The sequence below is a fragment of the Dipodomys ordii genome, unplaced genomic scaffold, assembly GCF_000151885.1.
Source record: "Dipodomys ordii isolate 6190 unplaced genomic scaffold, Dord_2.0 Scaffold98, whole genome shotgun sequence".
Lineage (NCBI taxonomy): Eukaryota > Metazoa > Chordata > Mammalia > Rodentia > Heteromyidae > Dipodomys > Dipodomys ordii.
In genome coordinates this window covers 2,466,205-2,487,396 of record NW_012267314.1, presented here as the reverse complement: position 1 = coordinate 2,487,396, position 21,192 = coordinate 2,466,205, and the positions used below count along the sequence as shown (strand labels likewise).

Genomic DNA, 21,192 nt, shown 5'->3' with positions numbered 1-21,192 from the left:
CGGTGTCCTACTCGGGTGGGAAGCGGGGGCTCCAAGCCCAGCTTCATGTCAGATGCCCGGCTCACCCCGGCTGCCTGACGCGCGCCTCTCCGGTTCCGCCAGGGTTTGGCTCAAGAACTAGCGGCTGCGGGGAAAGGAGGCTGCCGAAGAGCCGAGAACTCTCCAAGTGCAAGTGCCCGGGGCCCCCAGGTCCGACCCCGCGCCCCGCTCGGGTCCCCGATCCGCGCCGCAGGCCGTCAGCACCATGGACAGCAGCATGGTCCCCGCCGACGCCGGCAACTGCTCCGACCCCTTCGCTCCGCCGTCCGGCTGCTCTCCAGCCCCGAGTCCCGGCTCCTGGGCCAACCTGTCCCGTTCCGAGAGCAACCTGTCCGACCCCTGCGGTCCCAACCGCACGGAGCTGGGCGCGGGCGACGGCCTGTGCTCCCCGGCCGGCAGCCCCTCCATCGTCACGGCCATCACCATCATGGCCCTCTACTCCATCGTGTGCGTGGTGGGGCTCTTCGGAAACTTCCTGGTCATGTATGTGATCATCAGGTAAGGAAGCCTGCCCCAGGGCTCTGAGCTCCGCGGTTCCAGAAGGGGCGGGTGGGGACCCGGGGACCCCCGGAGCCCAAGGCGGGAGGATGGAGGAGCCGCCAGGGAACGTAAACTGGGAGGTGGAGTGGTCGCCGTGTGTATGTGAGCAACGACTTTCTCGTTCGATTTTGGGGGGGGGGGTTTCTCCCGCACTCTTCTCTTGAAAAAGAATCCAAAATTCCCCAAGCAAAGAAGTTTGTTTACTGAAAGCCATAAAGATCTGGACAGAGGAAGGGAAGAAAAGATCTCGGGGATGTCCCTTACTTCCAGACAAGGGGGTTCTCAGGACCCTCTCCTACCCTGGTCCCTTTGCTCCAGCTGGGGAAACAAGAGGATAATGAGGAACGGGGTGGGGTGGGGATTCTAGTTAGTTTTCCCTAATTGAGGGGCAAAATGTTTCTCGGTTGCTTTTAGACATGAGCCTGGCCAACTTTCTTCCACCTGCTGGTTTAGGATGTACCACAGCCCCACCCCTTCTCCTCCCTTGTCAGAGGAGCTTTTAACCCACTCTTCAGTCCACAGTGAGGACAGTTCAGGGTAGGTAGAGGGAATTTTCTTGATGTGCATCCATGGCAGTGCTGTTGTAGCAAACTGGACCCTGTGGCTGCTTAGACCAGTTTGTAGTTGGAACTCGGTTGCAATCTGCATCTGAAATTGGTGGGGTGGAGGCCTCCAAAAGTTGGAGTGAGTTAGGAAAGAAAGGAAGGAGGAAGGGGAGGATGAAGAAGGAAGGAAGGAGAGAAGGAGGGTGGGAGAGAAGGAGGGAAGGAGGGAGGGAGGGAGGGAGGGAGGGAGAACCAAGGAAGGAAGGAAGGAAGGAAAAAGGGAAGGAGGGAGGGAAGAAAATGAAAGGAGAGATCTACTTAAATTACTTCGAAAAAATTGCAGTTCACTCTCTTTTTACTCAAATAGTCTAGTTCTGGATGAATTTGACAAAGTAGACAAGTTCTCAATATGGATGATGGATGTTGATTGTGATGACATATATGCATATATATTCAAATGCTGCTTTTGTTAAAGTGGATAGATTTTTTTAACTTTTTAAGATTGCTCCTAATTTGAGTTTTTCTTTAAGGGTGATGTGTTCAAAGTGAACATTCACTCTCGTGTTTATGTACAATATGTACTTCACCTATTCCACCATTATTATGGGTTTTGATAAAGTTCGCCAATCATCTAACCATCATTTCCCCATTTTGATTATATTATCAAAGTGCTGCAAATTGCTTATAATTGTTCTTTTGGCTCATACGTCTTATTTCTTTAACTAATGGTTGTTAGAGAATAAAGCTAATTCCCCTAATCTTGTGATGAGGAATAAGATCAGTAGTCTCCGAGAAAATAGCAAACAGCGCCATCTACTGAGAGGAAGGCTGATAACATGAAAAAAATTACAGGAAGAAAATTGATGGAAGAATTTTCGAAAAATTATTTTCTGTAATCTAATACAAAGATTCATGATAGTGATAGAGATTAAAAAGACAAGTTTCATACTGCGGTTGTGTCAACAGACATTATAATTAAACATTGGCTTTGTGAAGGGAAAAATGTATTTACCACTTTCTTGAAAAAATTTATAGTGTTATGAATTGGAGCAACTAGAAGGGAACAGAGGTTATATGTACTAGATTAGTAAACCGAGGCCCAGAAACTATAAACACACTGTCCACAAACAGATACCTTATAAGCTCAGTACCAGTGAATCTCTTTTAGAGATTCAAAGTTGTTAGGGTAGCAAGTCATAATATAAATTAATATAAATTAATGTAACTGTTAGACTGACAGATGGGGCTTAGTTTGCAGTATTCATTCCCAACAAACAAATGACTCCAAATTTATGTGTGGAATCAAAGATGTTAAAACAATGAAACATAAATTACCAGCGCCTAGAAACCCTGCCTTGTGAAACACAGTCTTTGTATCCCTTTTATTACTTCTCTTTGGCATTATTCCCTCCTCATTTTTCTCAACTTCAGTTCATGTTTTTCTATAAATAGAGATGCAGCAAAGCAGTAACTGGCTGATAAATAAGCAGTTTGGTCTTATTCCAGTGGTTAGGAGATTGCTGGCTGGGCAAGACGGTTTTAAAGGCATTCCTGTTGACTTTCCATTCGCTTGAAGAAGCAAGGTGACACTGCATCTCACAGAGAACATGCCATTAGGCTTTCTGTTCTGTACCCTAAGTCCTGATGTCATGGAGTGCTGGTGGAAAGGTCACCCCAAACACCCACCTGCGGCCTGTGGCAGACGGAGGTTCAATTCTAAGGTCAGAAAACTGCCTGGGAAGGCAACTATGACAGAACAACAGACGGTTCTGTGACAAATGGAGGGATGGGAATGCATCAGAGGACTGGTGCTGAGGGTATTGACAGTGGCGGTCTAGGAAGTAGTACTTGCGTTGCTAAATGATCAGCCCAGAGACATTGTGGCTTCTGTTTAGAAAGATGGGTGTGACACTGTCTGGGGCCAATTTCTTTCCACTTTTAAAGATGCAGATAATGCTACTCAATGGTCAGGTAGTTAAAATTTTCTAGCCAGTTCAAGATAACATTGATTCGAATGTCTTAGTACACTGAGTGAGTCATGAGGGGTAGATGATTATAGCAACAAAAGTAACTGTCACTGCAGGTGCTGTGATTAATACTTCTTTGTCTCCCAATGCCACCACCATCTCACCTTCATGAACAATGTGTTAAACAAGTGGAATTCCTATACAACGCTGTCCTAGAGAACATAAGTAAGCAAAAGTGATACCATCAGACTGTTAGATCTGCAGATGTAAAGCCTACATGTTAAAGGTTAGAAATGTTATACATAACCATCACCTCCACATGTTTGTTTTTTGTTATGGTTAAGTAGCACTACATATAGGTTCCAATTCAACATGTCAGCTTATAGGATGATGCATCCTGACCAATGCCATCATGGCAGTCTACGTACGTATATGATAATGGAAGCAGGTAGTAAAACAGATGGGAGGCGGAATGATGGAAGGGGTGGCATTGAACAAAGTATTTTTTGCTCTAAACAAAAGAAGTGGTTTCAGGACAAATGTACAAACTACAAAGATTTGACAAAATATGGTAATAGAAATATTGCAAAAACTAGCAGTCATTTTCAAGAGGACAATGCTGGTTCTCAACAGAATTGGCTATCAAAAAAAGAGCATTTTAAGATGTTAGATGTTGTTGGCATTTTTCTTCCTCAAAATATATTGCTGGTTTTGGAAAAGGGTTTGGTTGTCTGATACTGCCCTATATAATTAATAAAGTAATCATGAGGTCGAAGTGTGGCAAGTACAAGACCTAGAGTTCAAACTCCAGCATTCACACACACACACACACACACAATCAAATACAGTCTAATCAGAAGTAGAAGAGTTTTTTTATTAGTTTAAATGATTTTTATTGTTATTATAAAGATGATAGAGGGACTACAGTTACATGAACCTCCTCCCTTGTTTTCTCCCAGTTTTTTTTCCCCTCGGACCCTCTTCCCCTACAAATTGTAAGTTCATTTTCAGCACAGTGTTTAGTGAGTTTCACTGCTGTCTTTGTTCAGCCGTTGTCTCACCATTTCTACGGTATAAGAGTTTCAGAATCATTTTAGAAGTTACTTTTACCTCCTTGGGCTACATAAGCTGTGGTGATCACTTACACATGCTGTTATACTTGAGTTTTCTCCACTCTTCTCTATCTTTTCTTTCCTTCTCACATTTTATATTTTAATAAGTCTCCCCTATTAAAAACTAATTATGACAGTTTTTTCCATGAAAAGCAAAATTTATATTGTGGATTGATAGCAAATCATAAGTTCAGCTCACATATACACACAGATATACACAGGAAATAGACAGCTACTCTTATAATGGGACTAAAGAGACATTCAATGGTTATTCCAGAGAGTTTTCATTATTCATCACAGTTGTAATCTTTAATGTGATGGGACTTGCTGAAGTGCGAGTACTGAAGCTTTCCTCCATAGGGAAATATAAGACTGGGTTGCTGCAAGCCTCAGGTTGGAAAATAATCACCAACTAATCAATACACAAATTGTTGCATGTTTCTTATGCAGTATTCAGGCCTGAAAGCAGCTTGCATCAGGCTTATACAACACACATGCTTTCTGTAGAAGATTCGACACAGTATTCTTGTGTGTGGAGACACCAGACAGCACTTGAGCACAACACAGGAGACCAGTGTCCATCTGTGTGGATGGAGCTGAAGGCTGGGGATGTCTCAGAGATGGAGGGGCCAGACTGAATCACCTCCTCACTCTTCCGGGTTGGGACCATGTTGAGTGAGCTCTCCAATCTTCCAGCTTGTCACTGTGCAAGAAGGAATTTAGAAATGAGAAGAGGAATTGAGAGGAAGTTTCGCATATAGCTAAAAGACTTGCTCAAGAGGGAGTGGGTGTCTCAAGACAGTCACACCACTCAGGATTTGGGAAGGCAACGAGGTGATCTGTCACAATGACTCCATCCTACAGCTCAGAAGCAGCTGTAGACAGCACAGAAATAAGCGTCAACAACTGCGTTCCAATGAAATCTTAGGTAGCTTCTGCAATTTGAATGTTTATTAACTTTTGTATACCTTGAAATATCCATCTTTTGATGTTTTTTGATCCATTTTAATATGTAAGATTATCTTGAGCGGACAGATCGTGGAAAGAAGCAATGAGTTAGGTTCACCCATGAGTTCTCATTTGAGAAACACTCATGCATAATGCCCTTAAATCAATTTATATTGATGCAGTAGACACAAACTATATCCACAATTGTAACATATATATATATATTATATACATAGATCTTATATATAAATGATATATATCATATATATAGCTTATCTTCTTAGATAATTCTGATGACATGTTATTTAACAAAGAAATGCAAAGTATTTTGTTAAAATGACCTGCCAATAGCAAGAAGCATTTTTAACCTCAGAAAATAACAAAGGTGCAATTAATCAAACCGACAGTTTTCCTAGGTTGTTTTGGCAGAGAATATTGCACTTCTGGAGTTGATGCTTACATTGGATTCCAACAGCAATAGCCCAGGATTCTTTCTATACCTCCCCAGTCTCACACTTTAAACCCCAATCTCTTCCTTTCCCCAGATGATCAGATAAGTGTTTGAAAAGGAAAGTGTTCCTTAAGAATTTCATGCTCTTAAATATGTTCTGGGGCTATCTTGATTCTGTGCAATTTTCTGAGCATTTGTACAGTATTTTTCTCTTCAATCACTTGGAAGCTTTTAAGAAGAATTTAAACTGTCATCTGAAAATTCATATTAACTCCTTAGCAAATGTGGAATCTGTTTTTGAAGTCACCTGTGCCTGCTCAGCAGCAGTACTTCACCCATCCCAGACACCAAGCTGCAGCTTCCTCTCACGTGGTCTCTTTATGTCATTTCAAACACGAGAGTTTATTGCTTAAGCCTTTTCTTTCTTTGTCTTATATAACTTGTTCTTTTTTTTGGCAGTTGTGGGGCTTGAACTCAGGGCCTGAGTGTTTTTGTTCAAGGTTAGCATTCTAATATTTTGGCCACAGCTCTACTTCTGGTTTTCTGGTGGTTAATTTGAGATGTCTCATAGACTTTTTTGCCAGGCTGGCTTTGAACTATGATCTCAGCCTTCTGCGTAGCTAGGTTACTGGAGTGGACCACCAGCACCTGGCTTAACCTGTTAATATTTTAATCAGTTGGGTTTGTTTTTTATATAGTTATCAAAGTTTGCTTTGAAAAAATTCCTCTTTAACAACAACAGAGGTGGTAACAATGCTTGACAAGAAATGTACTCATTCCCTTGCTCACGTAACTATCCCCTCTGCACAGTCTCTTTACAATAAAATGAAATTTTAAAAAATTCTCTTTATATTTTAGAACTCAATCTGTCCAAGTGAATTTAAAAAGGACATAAAAGCTGGCCAAGGCATTATAAGGATGTCTGTGCTCTCTCCCTTGGTTTTTGCAGTGGTTTTCCTCAGTCACTTCCCAGAGACTTCCTACCTGGATCCACATCTTAAATTCAGTCCCTGTCCACCCATGTCTAAATGACCATACTGTTGATCAATTGTGTTCAGAGGACCCATTTTGGCATGCACAGAAATTCTCTTTATTAGCTAGATGGTCATCAAGCAGAAGTTTACTAGAAGCCCTAAGTAAGCTGAAGGAGAGTTTGGACTGGAATGGAATTTAAATTCTAGAAAGGAGTTTTACCTGACAAAATAATCAAATGTGTTCGAACTTCTAATTAACTCATAGAAAATCACAAGTATTTCTTACAACACACTTACATGCTTAGAAAGATAAGCCCCCCCCCCCGCTCCCATTCCCCAAAGCTCCCAGAACAGCAGTTGTTACTCCATCACCAAAGAAGTTTGAAAAAGAAGAAAACCCACCAGACAATGGACCAGAATTTCTGGCAATCACTCTTGGTCATAAATACCTGAAAAAGTGTTTCTGTGATTCCAATAGCAGAAATCTAGAAGCACACATCTGTATATGTATAAAGATATAGATATATGTATGTATATTTGTGTGTCTAGATAGACAGACAGACAGATAGAGAGATAAATAGATAGCTAGATAGACAGACAGACAGATATACTTTCCTGAGTTCTTATTGTCTTACCAGACTTACAGGTTTAAAGAGAAAATGATTACTCTAAACTAGTTTAGCAATTTTAGAACAGAACAATTACTCCACCAACATTATTTTCATGTTTTAGATCATTATATCTCTGCTATGACTCATCATTTGAACAATGGAAGTGTGCTTCTCTGTCTTTTGGTTGGTTTGTCTTGTTTTTGATAATAGGTCTATGTATAAAACCCAGACTATCCTTAAATTAGTATATACATGAGAAAACTGAGTTTTATTTGCCAAGCTTTAAAGCATCTGTCAAACTTTAAGAAGTTATCCAAAAAAACCCAATAAACTTATATTGCCTTCCAGAAATTATATGCTCTGGATATTTAAAACTTTCCCCTAAATGGGATACATCAGCTTTCCTAAAGGTAGATAGAGTTGAGTATACTAGTAATAAAACTGGAATGAAAGCTAGGCACCAATGCTCAACCTGTAATCCTACTCAGGAGGCCAAGATCTGAGGATCACAGTTTGAAGCCAGCCCAGGCAGGAAAGTATGTGAGACTCTTAACTCCAATAAATTACTCAGAAAAAACATGGTAGTGGCACTGTGGCTCAAGTGGTAGAGCACCTAGCCTTGAGCAAAAGAAGCTCAAGGACAGCATCCAGGCCCAGAGTTCAAGCCTCAGCATCAGAAAACAAAAACAAAAAACTGGAATGAAAGATACATTTAAAGGTTTTCCCAGGGCTGGGAAGTTGGCTCAGTGGTAGAGTGCTAGCCTGGAGTCCACGAAGCCCTGGGTTCAATTCCTCAGCACAACATAAGCAGAAAAAGTCAGAAGTGGCGCTGTAGCTCAAGTGGTAGAGCGCTAGCCTTGAGCTGAAGAGCTGAGGAACAGCGCCCAGGCCCAGAGTTCAAGCCCCACAACTGACAAACAAACAAACAGAAAAGGTTTTCCCTAGCCCTAGCCACCAATCTTGATCATGTATATATGCATATGCCTCTGTGTGTGCTTACATGGAAAGTTGTATTTAGGGCCTAAAATACACATGTGAGAGAAAACACATTGTTTCTAAGGTTCTTCCCATCGTCATTCTGGAGTTGAAAGTGGGGTTGATTCTGATTTTCTGATCAACTTAAAATTGGCCAAAAGAGGGAGGCCTTCATGAAGGATATGATTAGTAGCCATTCATAATGGAATTCTCCAGGACTTGCAGACCAGTGTCTGTCAATTTCCAAACTCAAGACAGTAAAGCATACCAATGAAACAGGTTCAGTGAGGAATCACATCCTGAGACTTCCATTTCCTCCTGGGACCTTAAGGTTTTCCAAGTACAGAAGCTGCGGGAAGAAGAGATCAATGGAAAGGAAGGCCTTCTTTGGGTCTGCACATTACTGCATTGAAACACTGGTTCTGTGCCAAGGAGAGGCTGAGCTTTTCATGGGGGAGAAGGACTAAATGTTAATTGAAAAACATTGCCAGAAGTACAACCTGCACATCAGCAGCTAACAATGCTTGCCAAGAAGAACAAGGAAAAATATTACTGGCAGTATAATTTCATGCTTATTCAGCCCCCACGAGCTCCAGAAAGAAAGCAGCCTGGATTGAATGAAACTCAGTATGAGTTTGTGTCTTGTAAGACTGATGGTCTAAAATCAGTAAAATAATGGCACCTATTAGATGTAGACACCAGGAATGGAGATCCATCAAATAATCTTTCCTTCCAATGACAAAAGGAAATTTAACTCACTTCTCTACATAAGAAACAAAGCATATCTCCAAGGACTAAAATTGTTACCTTATAATGTTAGAGAACTTTAAATGTCTCATTGTACTGAATAATTGGATTGGCACGCAATCTTTGTGAGTAATCAAGGAAGAAGGTGGTAACCAGACAAATGCTAAAGATTGAGTGTATTTAATTTTCTTTTTGTGCTTGTACTGAGCTTGAAATCAGGACCCAGCACTACTTTTGTTTAGCTCCTGGCTGGCTCTCTTCCATTTGAATCATGCCTCCCATCCAGCTTTTTTGCTGGTTAATTTGAGATATAGAGTCTTTGGACTTTTCTCTGGCTGGCTTTGGACCCTGGTCATCAGATCTCAGCTTTCTGAGTAACTAGAGTGACTCATGCAGGAGCCAGGGGTATCTAAATATTTGCTACAGTTGTTGAATACTCTCTTTCCATTTCCAGATACAACCATAAACAAACTGGACATAGTTCTTCCTCTTCCCCATGGTTCAGCTTAATGACACAAATAAGCCACTTTACCAACTGATAAATGTTCAAGGGAGGACTATCACCTACTGCGTGTCCTTTCATCTAAATCATTAGATAAACCTACATGTTTCAAGGTTGATTACAGTAAATTACTGTAATTCATTTTCCTCACCACACAGCTCCTCAAAGAGATCAACACTAATTTGGGACTTTATTCCATTTTTACAAAGTGGCTTAAGGTATTATTTTACATAAATAAGACAGAAAAAATGACTAGGAAAAAAAGCCTTGGTTCATTTTTTGTAAAAGTGAATGCTACCAATCAGCTTATAAGTATTCTTCTCAAAGTAGATTTCATAAAGGTTGTACAAATAGTAAGAGTCTTTCAAGAGAATACTAGAGTCTGGATATAAAGGATTTGTAGGAAATAAGTCTCAAGAATTATTTCAGTTTTTTGTGACAGTACTCAGGTCCTCATGCTTTTGTTCAGCTTTTTCACTCAAGGCTAATGCTCTACCACTTGAGCCACACCTCCTTTCTGGCTTTTTGCTGGTTGTCATTAGTCATTAGAGCCCAGAAAAAAAATCATTTCCTTAGGACATTGTTAACGTGTTACTATGTTGAAACAATGACCAGACTATGTATAAAATACCTGACAAACAAGTGCAGGTAGAAGAAAGATCCAAGTAGAAATCAGAATTTATTTTGCTTTTTATTTGTATTATTTTATGTAAAGTAGGATATAAATAGTATAGGAGAAATTAAATCCTATCTTTTAAGAAAAGATCCATTATTGACAAAGAAAAAAGTACCTCTAAATAAAGACATCACCTTTCTATAAATGTAGTTCCACTAACCAAAGTCCAAAGAACAGCTAAGACATGTGAATCATGTTAATGGTAAATATGCTCCTATGAAGATGCCATGTTTTACTCATACAGTTTGACATAAAGTTGATATTCAAAGATCAACATGCTGGTGAATAATCTCACTGAAACTTGCAATTGTGAAAACTGAACAAAGAGAACTTAGTCAGTGATCCAGACGCACGAGTTGTCTGTATCAACACCTAGTCACAAAGTTAGCATAATCAAAACAAGAGGAATACTTGAATAGACTCATGAACCTGGGCTTATTTTTAAAGGTAAATAAGTATAAACAAAGCAGCATATGGTCCCTAGCCATCTGCCTTGAAGAAGAGACACCTGCTTTATTAAGCTTAAACCTATGATTAGCATCATCATCATCATCATCACCATCCACACCCTCACTCACGTTTACTGAAAGTTACTACGTGTCAGACTATGTACTGGCAGCCCCCAAATACACTACTGTTTTTCATTTTGCCATTCTTATACCAAGTATTTAAAGAAAGCACTAAGAGTTTCCAATTTTCAAAACTACAGAGTTAAAGTTTTAGTAGTAAGCCCAAATTTGTCTAGCCAATCGTTGATGGATTCAACAGTTGGTTTAAGATCTATCGCAGAGCCAGCCTGGACTCCTTGCAAGTGTCAACACTCGGTTGCACCAGGAGAGATTTCCGAGCCAGTCATTGAAGGTTCACTTGGAGGTCTGCCAAGTATGCATCTCAGCTTTCTACATCTCACTTCCCAGAATGTTCCCTGCCAGGCAACTTTTCTCTTACTGATGGACTCCACTTTGAAGAAACAAGAATGAAGGAAATAGATGTGTCTCCCTCCACAACTCAGAATCTGGAGGGTTTTTTGGGGGGACATATATATGAGTGTGTTTGTGTGTGTGTGTATGTATATATATATATATATATATACATACACACAAATATATATATATATATATATATATATATTCAGCTGTGGCAGTTTCAACTGAACTTTTGTCTCAGGCTAACTGGATCTAGGTCTCTAATTGAGCCTACCTTTCAGCCTTGAGAATGGAACCCATTAATTATTTGTGGAACTTCTAATTGCAGAAGTTCACTTCTGATGATAGGTATTTTCATACTCTCTCCCTCAGCATCATGTCTTATGCTACAAGTGGTGGGTGTTAGTAAGTCGTGTCAGTGAGAGGATTAGGAGATAGTTTCCTGCCAGACTCCACGCTGAGCACTGATTTCCTGTTCAGGCTTTCTACACCTATGACTCCTCTGAGCAGCACATGGTCTTTGAATTTCCATTCCATGAACAATCCCTATTTGTTTATTTATTTATTTATTCAGAAATTTCCAGTTCAGACAATGGAAGTACCTTATGAAAGAGATTGTTGTTTCTCTCCTCATTTGTATCTAGAATTCGACAGAATAACCAACAGTCCTGAACATAGAGAAGTTGTTTTCTTTTGAGTTCACTGAATTTATTATAATATTATGCTAATTTTACCTTTATTTCAACCCTTTACATTTTGATGTTCTGCTTCTAACAAGTGACAATAATCAGGTTTAGAATAATCTTCCTTCAGACTTAATGGTTAAAAGAAACCGGGAGTTCTCAAGAGTAGAATCCTTAGGAAAGTGGTAGCATTGGTTTGATTTGGGAAGAAAAAATATTTTTCTGAGTTGTTTTCCACATGGCTGTTGAGAAAAGAAAACAAGTTCTCACATTTTCTGCCTTTTCCTTCATCTAAGCAATGCATCGATGAGGGGCTCTGGAAGACAATAGTGACTGCCAGACACGAATCTGAACAAACAATAACATCTGCAGGAACCAGAGGAGAATCACCTTGGAACAAGAGGAAGAGCTTTCCTCAAGGATTTCACTCAAGCATCCACTATTTAATTTAAAGAAAGCCATTCCACCCTGCGCCCTGTCTCCATACTGAGCAAAGCACCAGATGGATAGGATGGCGCCAAGCTCTCTAGAATCACTGCCAAGTAGAAGTAGCCAGGCATATCAGTGTTCCACTAGAGAGCTTAAATACAGCAAAGTCAGGCCAGAAGTACTAAAAATCCTCCCTTTCACCCATCACTTTTACCCTTAAGTCCCTACCCACCCCCTTCTCCAATGGCTGATGGGTTCACTTGTGAAAAGGTTGGAAATGTAGCCTCTTCAAATTCCAGGTTATTTCTTCTCATAAACTATTCCGGTTCATTCCACATTCCATGGCTCTGGAAAAAAATGAGAGAAGATGGTAAAGGGGAGAAAATGAGATTTCTGAGGTTTTCAGTACATGGAATTCTTCTTTATGGCCTCAAAACTGAAAACTGACATCTAAAGAAGGGTTCTCAGCTGCTAATTTTTCACCCTGAAAAGTCAGTGACCTTACCTCTCTTCAAGAGAAGGAAAGCGGTGTAGTTATGACCACAGCCAGAGGAGTGTGATTTTTCCCCCAGAATATGGGAAGAAAGAAGAGATAATGTGCAATAAAGGAATCGAGATGGAGAGGTATCACAGGTGCATCCACTGGATGACTCTTGAAATTTCTAGGCTACACCTGACATAGATGTTCAAAGCTCAGGATAAGGAAAGGAAAGCCACCTTTACCAAGTACAAAGTCCACTGTCAGTGAGATTTAAGATAAAATGGGTAGTAAAATTGGTGCATTCAAATGTACTTAAGAGTGGTTATGTTTGTTTCTTGGGAACAGCTAATACCAGGATAATTGAAGAACTAGATTAACATTCAATTCCGGAAAACAACAGTAAGCAAGTCAATTTGGGGTTAACCCTAAACTAATAATGGTTCCTTGTAACAATCAGAGACATAACACATGACAAAATAGGCCAGGCAAATGACCCTAAAGAATATTTAATATTTTCATGGGCAATTCCCATGCAATGAAAACAATTTAATAAGCGCAGTATATCTGTCACCTAAACATAGTTTAATCCTTCCAAGATGGCCTTATTTCCCTACATTTTGACCTAGTATCTAAATTGCCATTCTAAAATCAATTGGTTCTAGTGTCTCTCTGTGTCTCTGTGTCTCTGTGTCTGTCTGTGTCTCTCTGTCTCTCTGTCTCTGTCTCTGTCTCTCTGTCTCTGTCTCTGTCTCTCTCTTTCTCTCTCTCTCTATCTCTGTCTCCCTCTCTCTTTTGGTTCTAGTCTCTCTGGGACCCTTTGAAACAGGAAAGGTGCTATCTCTTGAGAAAATAAAAAAAAACACTTAACTATGTTTTGTGAATTTAAGCTGACACAGTGTTGACACTGAAAAGCTTTTATGGTGAGCCAAAGTCATTGCGAAAATAACCATTTTGTGAAGAATTTCAAAAACATGCCTATATTCTTATCATAGTTTATCTTTTGTGTAAAGTCTAATAAAATATTTATCTTTAGAAAAAACTGTGAAATATATAACTTGGGATTATACTGTTAGAGTAAGAAGCATAACAAACTCACCTCAGAGTTACCTGTTCATGTTAATAATGATTTAAATTCTAGTTTATTTATAGCTTAGAATTACTCCGTTTTTTAAAAGGACTGTGCAATGGTATCATGAGGAAAACTCAGAATTAATTATATGAGAATAAACAAAAGAGGGACTCAAAATAATAGAGTATACCAAAAGGCAGTAAATTTTTGCATTGGAGAACTTTTCCTATGAAATATAAACTGTGGTTATGCTTAGAGTTTTCCTATTTAAAATGTCATTCATGCATTCATTTATGACTAACAATGTTGTTAGTACAAATGACTCCTTTCAAATTAAGGTTGGAAAATAACTTTATATTGATCTATTCATGCTACTGCACCGTAAAACTTAACTTTTAGCCTTTTTAAACTAATGGGTCTTGCATACTTTGTGAAATTACTAGTTACTGAAGTCTCTACAGGGAATAGAAAATCCCTTCCAAAAATTCTCTCTTCTTGAAAATACTTAAGAGGGGAAAAAATCTGCTTTCTGATTCCTAGAAAAATCCCAGGTCAACCTGATACTTAAATTATAAAGAAGTAATTCTTTATAAATCACAAATACATAATTTGGTATGTATGAAAAGCCACAGGAGCCAAATTATGTTACCGTTAGGTTTCCTTCCCTAGGCTCTAAGAGATTTTAGAAAGCTGTAGTTTGAGAGATTAATCAAATTCCAAACATTTAGATAGCAGCAGGTAATATGTCACCTTGAAAAGGCTAGTCAGGGAGTATTAATTAACAGTTTGAGGTTCAAACTTCATGGATCTTAATTAAAGCCCTTTTCTCTTAGCATTGAATGCATTTTTATTTCCATTTCAACACTTCTTATTATATATCTAATATCCAATTCTATCTGATGTGTTGTGCTATTATTTAATACCATGCATGGTTATAACTCCAAGACACACAATACAACACACACACACACACACACACACACACACACACACAACTGCAAACAAATCTCAATTAGAGTTACTTTGCTTGCATAGCAATCAACACCAGATGTTTCCATATACAATGCATATATTAAATAATTTTGCCTTTGAAATTTACTCTTGCCCTGTTTTCTTTCCTTTAAAGTAGAGAAAGTAACTGTAGTTGCCTTAGCTACTACTAGGGATTTGTGAGCTTCAGGTTGAACAACTGTAGGTTGAGGAATATATGAACTTTACTACACCTTGTGAATCTGTTCATTTGTCGTGCAGACAGCTCAGGTTTCACGGTGCCTTTACTCTATTAGTATACTATAATACCAAAGAGCACAAACTTTACAATGAATACAGATTTCAATTCTGTCTCTACTATTGTTACTCGTGTCACTCTATCTCATTTCCCTACCATTGTAGGGCTGGGAAGGTGGCTTAGTGGAAGAGTGCTTGCCTGGAATGCATGAAGCCCTGGGTTCCATTCCTCAGTACCACATACACAGAAAAAGCCAGAAGAGGTGCTGCGGCTCAAGTGGTAGAGTGCTATCCTTGAGCAAAAGAAGCTCAAGGACAGTGCCCAGGCCCAGGACTGGCAAATAGGGATATAGGTGGACCCATTGCAACAATGAGATGCACAAGACGTTATGTTGAAAAATGAACTTTACAACTTTGGTCGGGGAGTGGGGGTGGTGGAGACGAGAGGGCAGGGGTGGAAAGGGGAAACAAAGGAAGAGGAGGCGACAATACTTGATAAGAAATGTACTCGTTACCTTGCTCATGTAACTGTGACCCCTCTGTATAGTATTTTCACAATAAAAAACTTATTAATAAAAATTAAAAAAAGAAAAGAAAAGATAAACTACCATTGTAACCAGTTTAAGCATGCAATGTAGTTCTAAGTATTCCTATCACCATGCTGTCTTTACCCCCATCAGCCTCCAGCACACATTTCATCTTCCATGTTTGGACTCAGTACCTATAAACTGCTTCCCTTCCTCTGTAGTTGCTATAACTTTGATGGATTGGAGGTGCCTCACGCAAGCAGCATAAAACAATAGCTTTCACTAGTCAGTTTAATTCACACAGTACAAGGTTTTCAAGCTGTATCTATGTCATAGAACATGTCAGATTTCTTGCTTCTTAAAGACTAAATAATATTCTGTGTGTCTGTACCAAATGGTATTCATCCATTAATGATCTCTGGTAACCCTTGTGCATGTTCTGGTCTGCAAGACAGACAGAACCTAGTCAAAGCATACAAAACCATGGCAGTGGTGGGGACCAAGTTTCTAGGCTACAGACAACTCACTGAAACATTAAAAACAGCTTATCAGCCACCACCGTATTAGGCCTTCCTCAAGCCTTCTCAGCCTCCCTATTTGCTAAAAGCTGAAGGATTCTAATCCCTGTCCTCTGGGAATTGCACAAGAAGAGGCAACAGACAACCTAACAAATAGTATTGACTTCTAGGATCATTCTCAAAACAATAATGTTGATTTAATTCTGTCACAAAGCAATGACATTAAGCAGTGTCATTTATTCCTAAGAAATGACATCAGGAAAGAGGCAAAGGATCTGGTGGAAGCACAACAAACAGAAAAGCTTACTCCCAACTTTGTGGCAACAGAGCTAAAAAGCAACCCCACAGGACTTCAAAATCAGTTACATTTAATATTTGCAGAGAGATGAGAGTAACATTTTCATGAAATAGGAAGAAGTGTCTGAAAAAATAAAAAATGATTATTAACAAGGAACAGATAACTGAGAACTCAAAAGTTGATGCCTGGTACAATGTCAACACCAAAAACAGATGCTAAGCTTTAAGTTTGGTATACTAGGTTCAGAAGTGATCTGTAGTCTGCAGACTCTAAATATCTATAATATCTATCATGTATACTTGTGCTTTAGCTTCAAAAAGCTTCTACAAAAAGTTTGGTGATATTACTGTTGATGTTTTATTTAAAAAAAACCACTATCAATACTCATGGCACTGTTGCATCCTATTTCAAAGTTTTCTGTTTATGGTTCCTTCTATATTAAAGAAATACCTATGAACATGCCACCATTTGAAGTGGTTGGTAATACAAATGTAAGGGTTTTTTATGTATGGAGTACTTAGATCCTAAAATTGGTAATAGTTCCTTTTCTCTTAGAAGTCTTAAATTTGAAATCTAATTCTAAGCTCCAAACATCAGGTCTTTAAAAGAAAAGCAAAACATGCTATCCATGAACTAAAAGGCTCCAGCTCCTCAGATGAGCCTCTGATGCTGTTTTCAAAGTTCTTTGGTTCCCAAAACATAAAACACTATGGATTTGAAAACAAAAAAACTAAAATCACAGAAAAAATATTTAATTCATTATAACCTTTGGTATACATCATAGAAAACATGTAGCTGGCTCTAGATTGTAATACACAAATACCATTTCCTACAGAACATAGAAGTCAAAGAAGCAAAGCACCATTTTTCATATAAACGTTTAATGAGGCAAGTGCTATTCATGTCCTAATGTAATATTTTCAGAAAATTAGATTGTCATAATTTAAACAAGAAGACACCAGGAAATCTAAAAACAATTGATACAGGTCTTCTAGATATGTTAGAAGTATTTCTCAGTTTCTTTCTTTATCCTGTCCCCAAAGGAGAGGCATGGAATGTGTCCTGAGCTCTTCACCACCAACCCCCACTTTCAACTCCAGAATGACGATGGGAAGAACCTTAGAAACATGTGTTTTCTCTCACATGTGTATTTTAGGCCCTAAATACAACTTTCCATGTAAGCACACACAGAGGCATATGCATATATACATGATCAAGATGACAAATACATACTATACACATTGGAGAAACTTGGTGGAGTTAACCTTTGACACAAAGTAAATATCAAGAAGCTTCAATGAGATTGTAAGTGGGGCTAGTTAGAGAGGATGCATGAATGAAAAAGGAAACAGAGGACCAATATAGCCAGGATACTCAATGTATTGCTATTGATTTCTTATTTATTCCATTGTGCTCTGATGAAGCACAAGAAATTATTTCAGTCTTTCTGTATTTGTTAAGACTTACCTAGAGTCCTTAGAGAAGCACCATGGGCTACTGGAAAGAACTTATATTCTGTGGCTGTTGGGTGGATCATTCTGTAGCTATGTTAATCCCATCTGATCAATAGTGTTGTTCGTGTCAGACATTTCCTTGTTCCTATTTACTGATGAATCTGTGACAATGAAGTCACTCACTATTATGGTGTTGGGGACTATCTGTGCTTTTATGTCCAGTAGTGTTTGCCTTATTAAGATGGATGGGCTGACATATGATGCATATATAGATATATAGATGTGTTATGTCCTTCTGATGTTTTCCCTTTATCAATAGGAAGCAGTCTCCTTTGTCTCCTCTCACTAACTTTGGTTTGAAGACTGCTTTTCAGATGGGAACACAAATACTTACACTTACTTTTAGTTTTTGTTTCTTAAGATGTTTTCCTTGTTTTTACTTTAAAGCTGTGTTTTTGTCATCAAAGGGCATTTCTTATAGGCAATTAATGCATGGTTCTTGTTTTTCCTTTTTTCAATCCAATCTAATCATTTGATTAGAGAATTGAGATCATCAGCATTCAGAGTCATTACTAAAGAATATCTACTTATCCCTGCCTTTTTTGTTTGCTTGCTTTGGTGGAACTTTGTTATTCCTTTATCTCATTTGTTTAACATACTCATATAACAAGATTTATTCTTTCCTATACTTTCATGGTTGTGTTCATCTTGTTTGACTGTCTTTGGCAGCACTGATTTGGTGATCATGAATCTGTAGTTTTTATCATTTTTTTCTTTCTCAATTATGAGTGATAGCTTTGCTGGGAACAGTAGTCTATGGTGATGGTCATATTATTTCAGGGTTTGAAATAAATCATTCTTTGCACTCTTTGGTCTTAATTCTATTGAGAAACCTGTTATTCTTATGGGTTTCTTTTGGAAAGTCTTTAAGGATTCTCTCTTACTTTCTTACAGCTTTCAATATCCTTTCCTTGTTGTCTAAGACTTTAACCATAATATGTGATTGGGTGCCTTCTGGTCTTATGTGTTTGAAGTTCTGAAAGCTTTTAAATCAGAACTAGTGTCATATTTTAAGATTTAAGATGTTTCTGCTATTGTTTTATTCATATCATTGTCCTGAACTTTTTCTTCTTCCATGCCTATGATTCACAAGTTTAGTCTTTTAATGATAAACCCAGTGATCTAACATGTTCTGTTGGGACTTCTTTAGTTTTCTTTTCTTTATCTTCATCTTCATGTTCTAATAAATTTCTACCTTATCTTCAAGACCTAGTATTCTGGCTTCAGTTTGTTTCAATCAACCTGTCAAGTACACCAATGAATTCTTTTTTACATTTTCAATTTTTAATTTCCAGAATCTCAATTCGATTTTTTGTGTGAATTTTATGTTTACTTAATTGCTTTTTAACATCCTTCATTGTCTTTCTTATATTTCATTCAGCTTTCCATTTGTGTTCTCTTGGAGTTCATTTGACATTTATGATTTTTTCATTTAAATTGATCATTCTTCTAATTGTTGTTTTTATTTGAATCTGATATTTCACCCACTTCCATATCATTAGTCTTTGTTTCTATAAATTTCTTGAGTTTTATTTAGAGTATTTTTGCTTTCTTCCCCATATTTCTTGTGTATCAAAACTAATTTTCAGTAAAGCTCAGGCTGAGAAAACTAACTGACCTTCCTTATAGAAGGGTCAGTTCTCTCTGTCTCTTTCTCTGGCATACACATACACATACACACACACACACACACACACACACATACACACACACACACACACACACACATACACACACACACCTGGAATGTTAGCATAGAATAAAAAACAATGGAAAAATCTAAACAGGTACTCATTTGGCCGCTCACTTCACTGACATAATAACTTGAAATGTAGGACAAGCACCTTATTCAATTTTATTTATCAACTCATCATGAAAATGAAAAGATGGATTTTCTCCATTAAAAATATGGATTTGAGGATAAGTTGACATAAAGGTCATGACAAGTACAAAAAGTTCACCTTTCCAAGTATAATGCTAAAAATATAAACTGGGCTGATTGAATTTTTACTAAATTAATACATTTCTTCTTTGCTCAATTTGATAAAAGTCATTATAGGACAAAGAAAAATCCATAGAGAGAAGATATTCTTCTGTATGTCCAATTGGTGCCATTGTGAACTAGTAAAAACTGTTAATAATCTATTTGAATGGCATGCTGCAATATTAAGGCAGCAAAGTGGGTTGTAAAATATATTTGTCATCATTTCAACCTTCTTTTGTCACTTTTCCTTCTAAACTGAAGTAGTGTCATTACAATTAAATGAATTAACTCAAAAATAAAGTAAAACCTGGATTCATGTGGCTCACACCTCTGTTCCCAGCTACTCAAGATGCTGAAACCTGAGAAATGCAACACAAAACCAGCCTGCAAATACAAATAAAAGGGCCTTTATTGCCAATTAACCAGCCTAGCTCAACTGGCAGAGAGCACCAGCTGCGAGTGAAAAAATCAAGCAAGAACAGGACTCCTTGAGTTCTAGCCCCAGTACTCACACACACACACACACACACACACACACACACACACACACACACACTTACTTTCAAAGCCAATCAGATGTGCAGGTATAGTATAGTTTCATTTAGCATGAGTTAATCAAGTCAATGATATTTTGAAAAGTAGCAATAGTGGTGGAAATAGTGCCAAGGATCATTCTGATTCTGAAGACAGACCGAAATTATTTCATAGCCATGTGAAAAGAATGCACATTTCCCCTAAAATATTCATGTATTAAAAAAAGAGATTGCTGAGCTATCAAGAAGATGGCTTTCACAATGCCTCTTCTCCAGCACAGGATGAAATCATTTCCTCGGGTCAAATATTAAAGATCTGTGGTGAATACATTGTAAAAAAACAACAGTGCATGACACTTCATTTGGGGGCCCTGAGACTCAGAAGCTATTCAATCATATGTTAAAGAAATATTTGTTATGAAATTCAGTAGAATAAACAGGAAGGAAGCAGTAGCTGCTGAGCAGTGAGATCCTTAATTCAGGAAGTACACAAGATACACTCAATGCCAGAAAGGCCCCAGGAATCCAGATGAGTTTCTCCAAGAACCTGCCTTAGGTCCCACCCACTCCACTTCACCTCCAAACCCATTTATGGCAGAGCAAAGAGCAGCAAAAGTGTTTTAATATCTAGGTATTCCTCTGGGACCCACTCAAGTAAACTGAAATGCAAAATGATCTTTCCTTCAGCTTTCTTCTTTGGCCCACTTAAACATAAAATAAAAATTCCTTTTCACGTATCTAGAAAATTGCTGAACCCTACTGCTCTTACTAAGAGGATAGCTCTCTTTAGAGGAATGATCTATGGATATAACTTGAGAAAAATTCAAGAGGACCATTTATCTTTCTTGCTGTTGTGTTTAATGTACTATGTGATTTTTTGTTTGTTTCTTTTGTATGTTCTTCCTCCATGATATAA

The 21,192-nt window shown here is 38.3% G+C and overlaps 1 protein-coding gene across 5 annotated transcripts in view; it reads left to right on the top strand.

The window, feature by feature from the left end:
• Nucleotides 1–230: 230 nt before the first annotated feature.
• The window catches only part of Oprm1 (opioid receptor, mu 1), a 123,493-nt gene continuing 102,531 nt past the window's right edge, over nucleotides 231–21,192 (top strand). For all 5 annotated transcript variants that reach the window (XM_013026984.1, XM_013026982.1, XM_013026985.1 and 2 more), the window contains exon 1: nucleotides 231–537. In XM_013026984.1, the coding sequence (XP_012882438.1) occupies nucleotides 245–537 (293 nt within the window). In that variant the 5' untranslated portion in view covers nucleotides 231–244. The remainder of the gene's footprint in view (nucleotides 538–21,192) is intronic.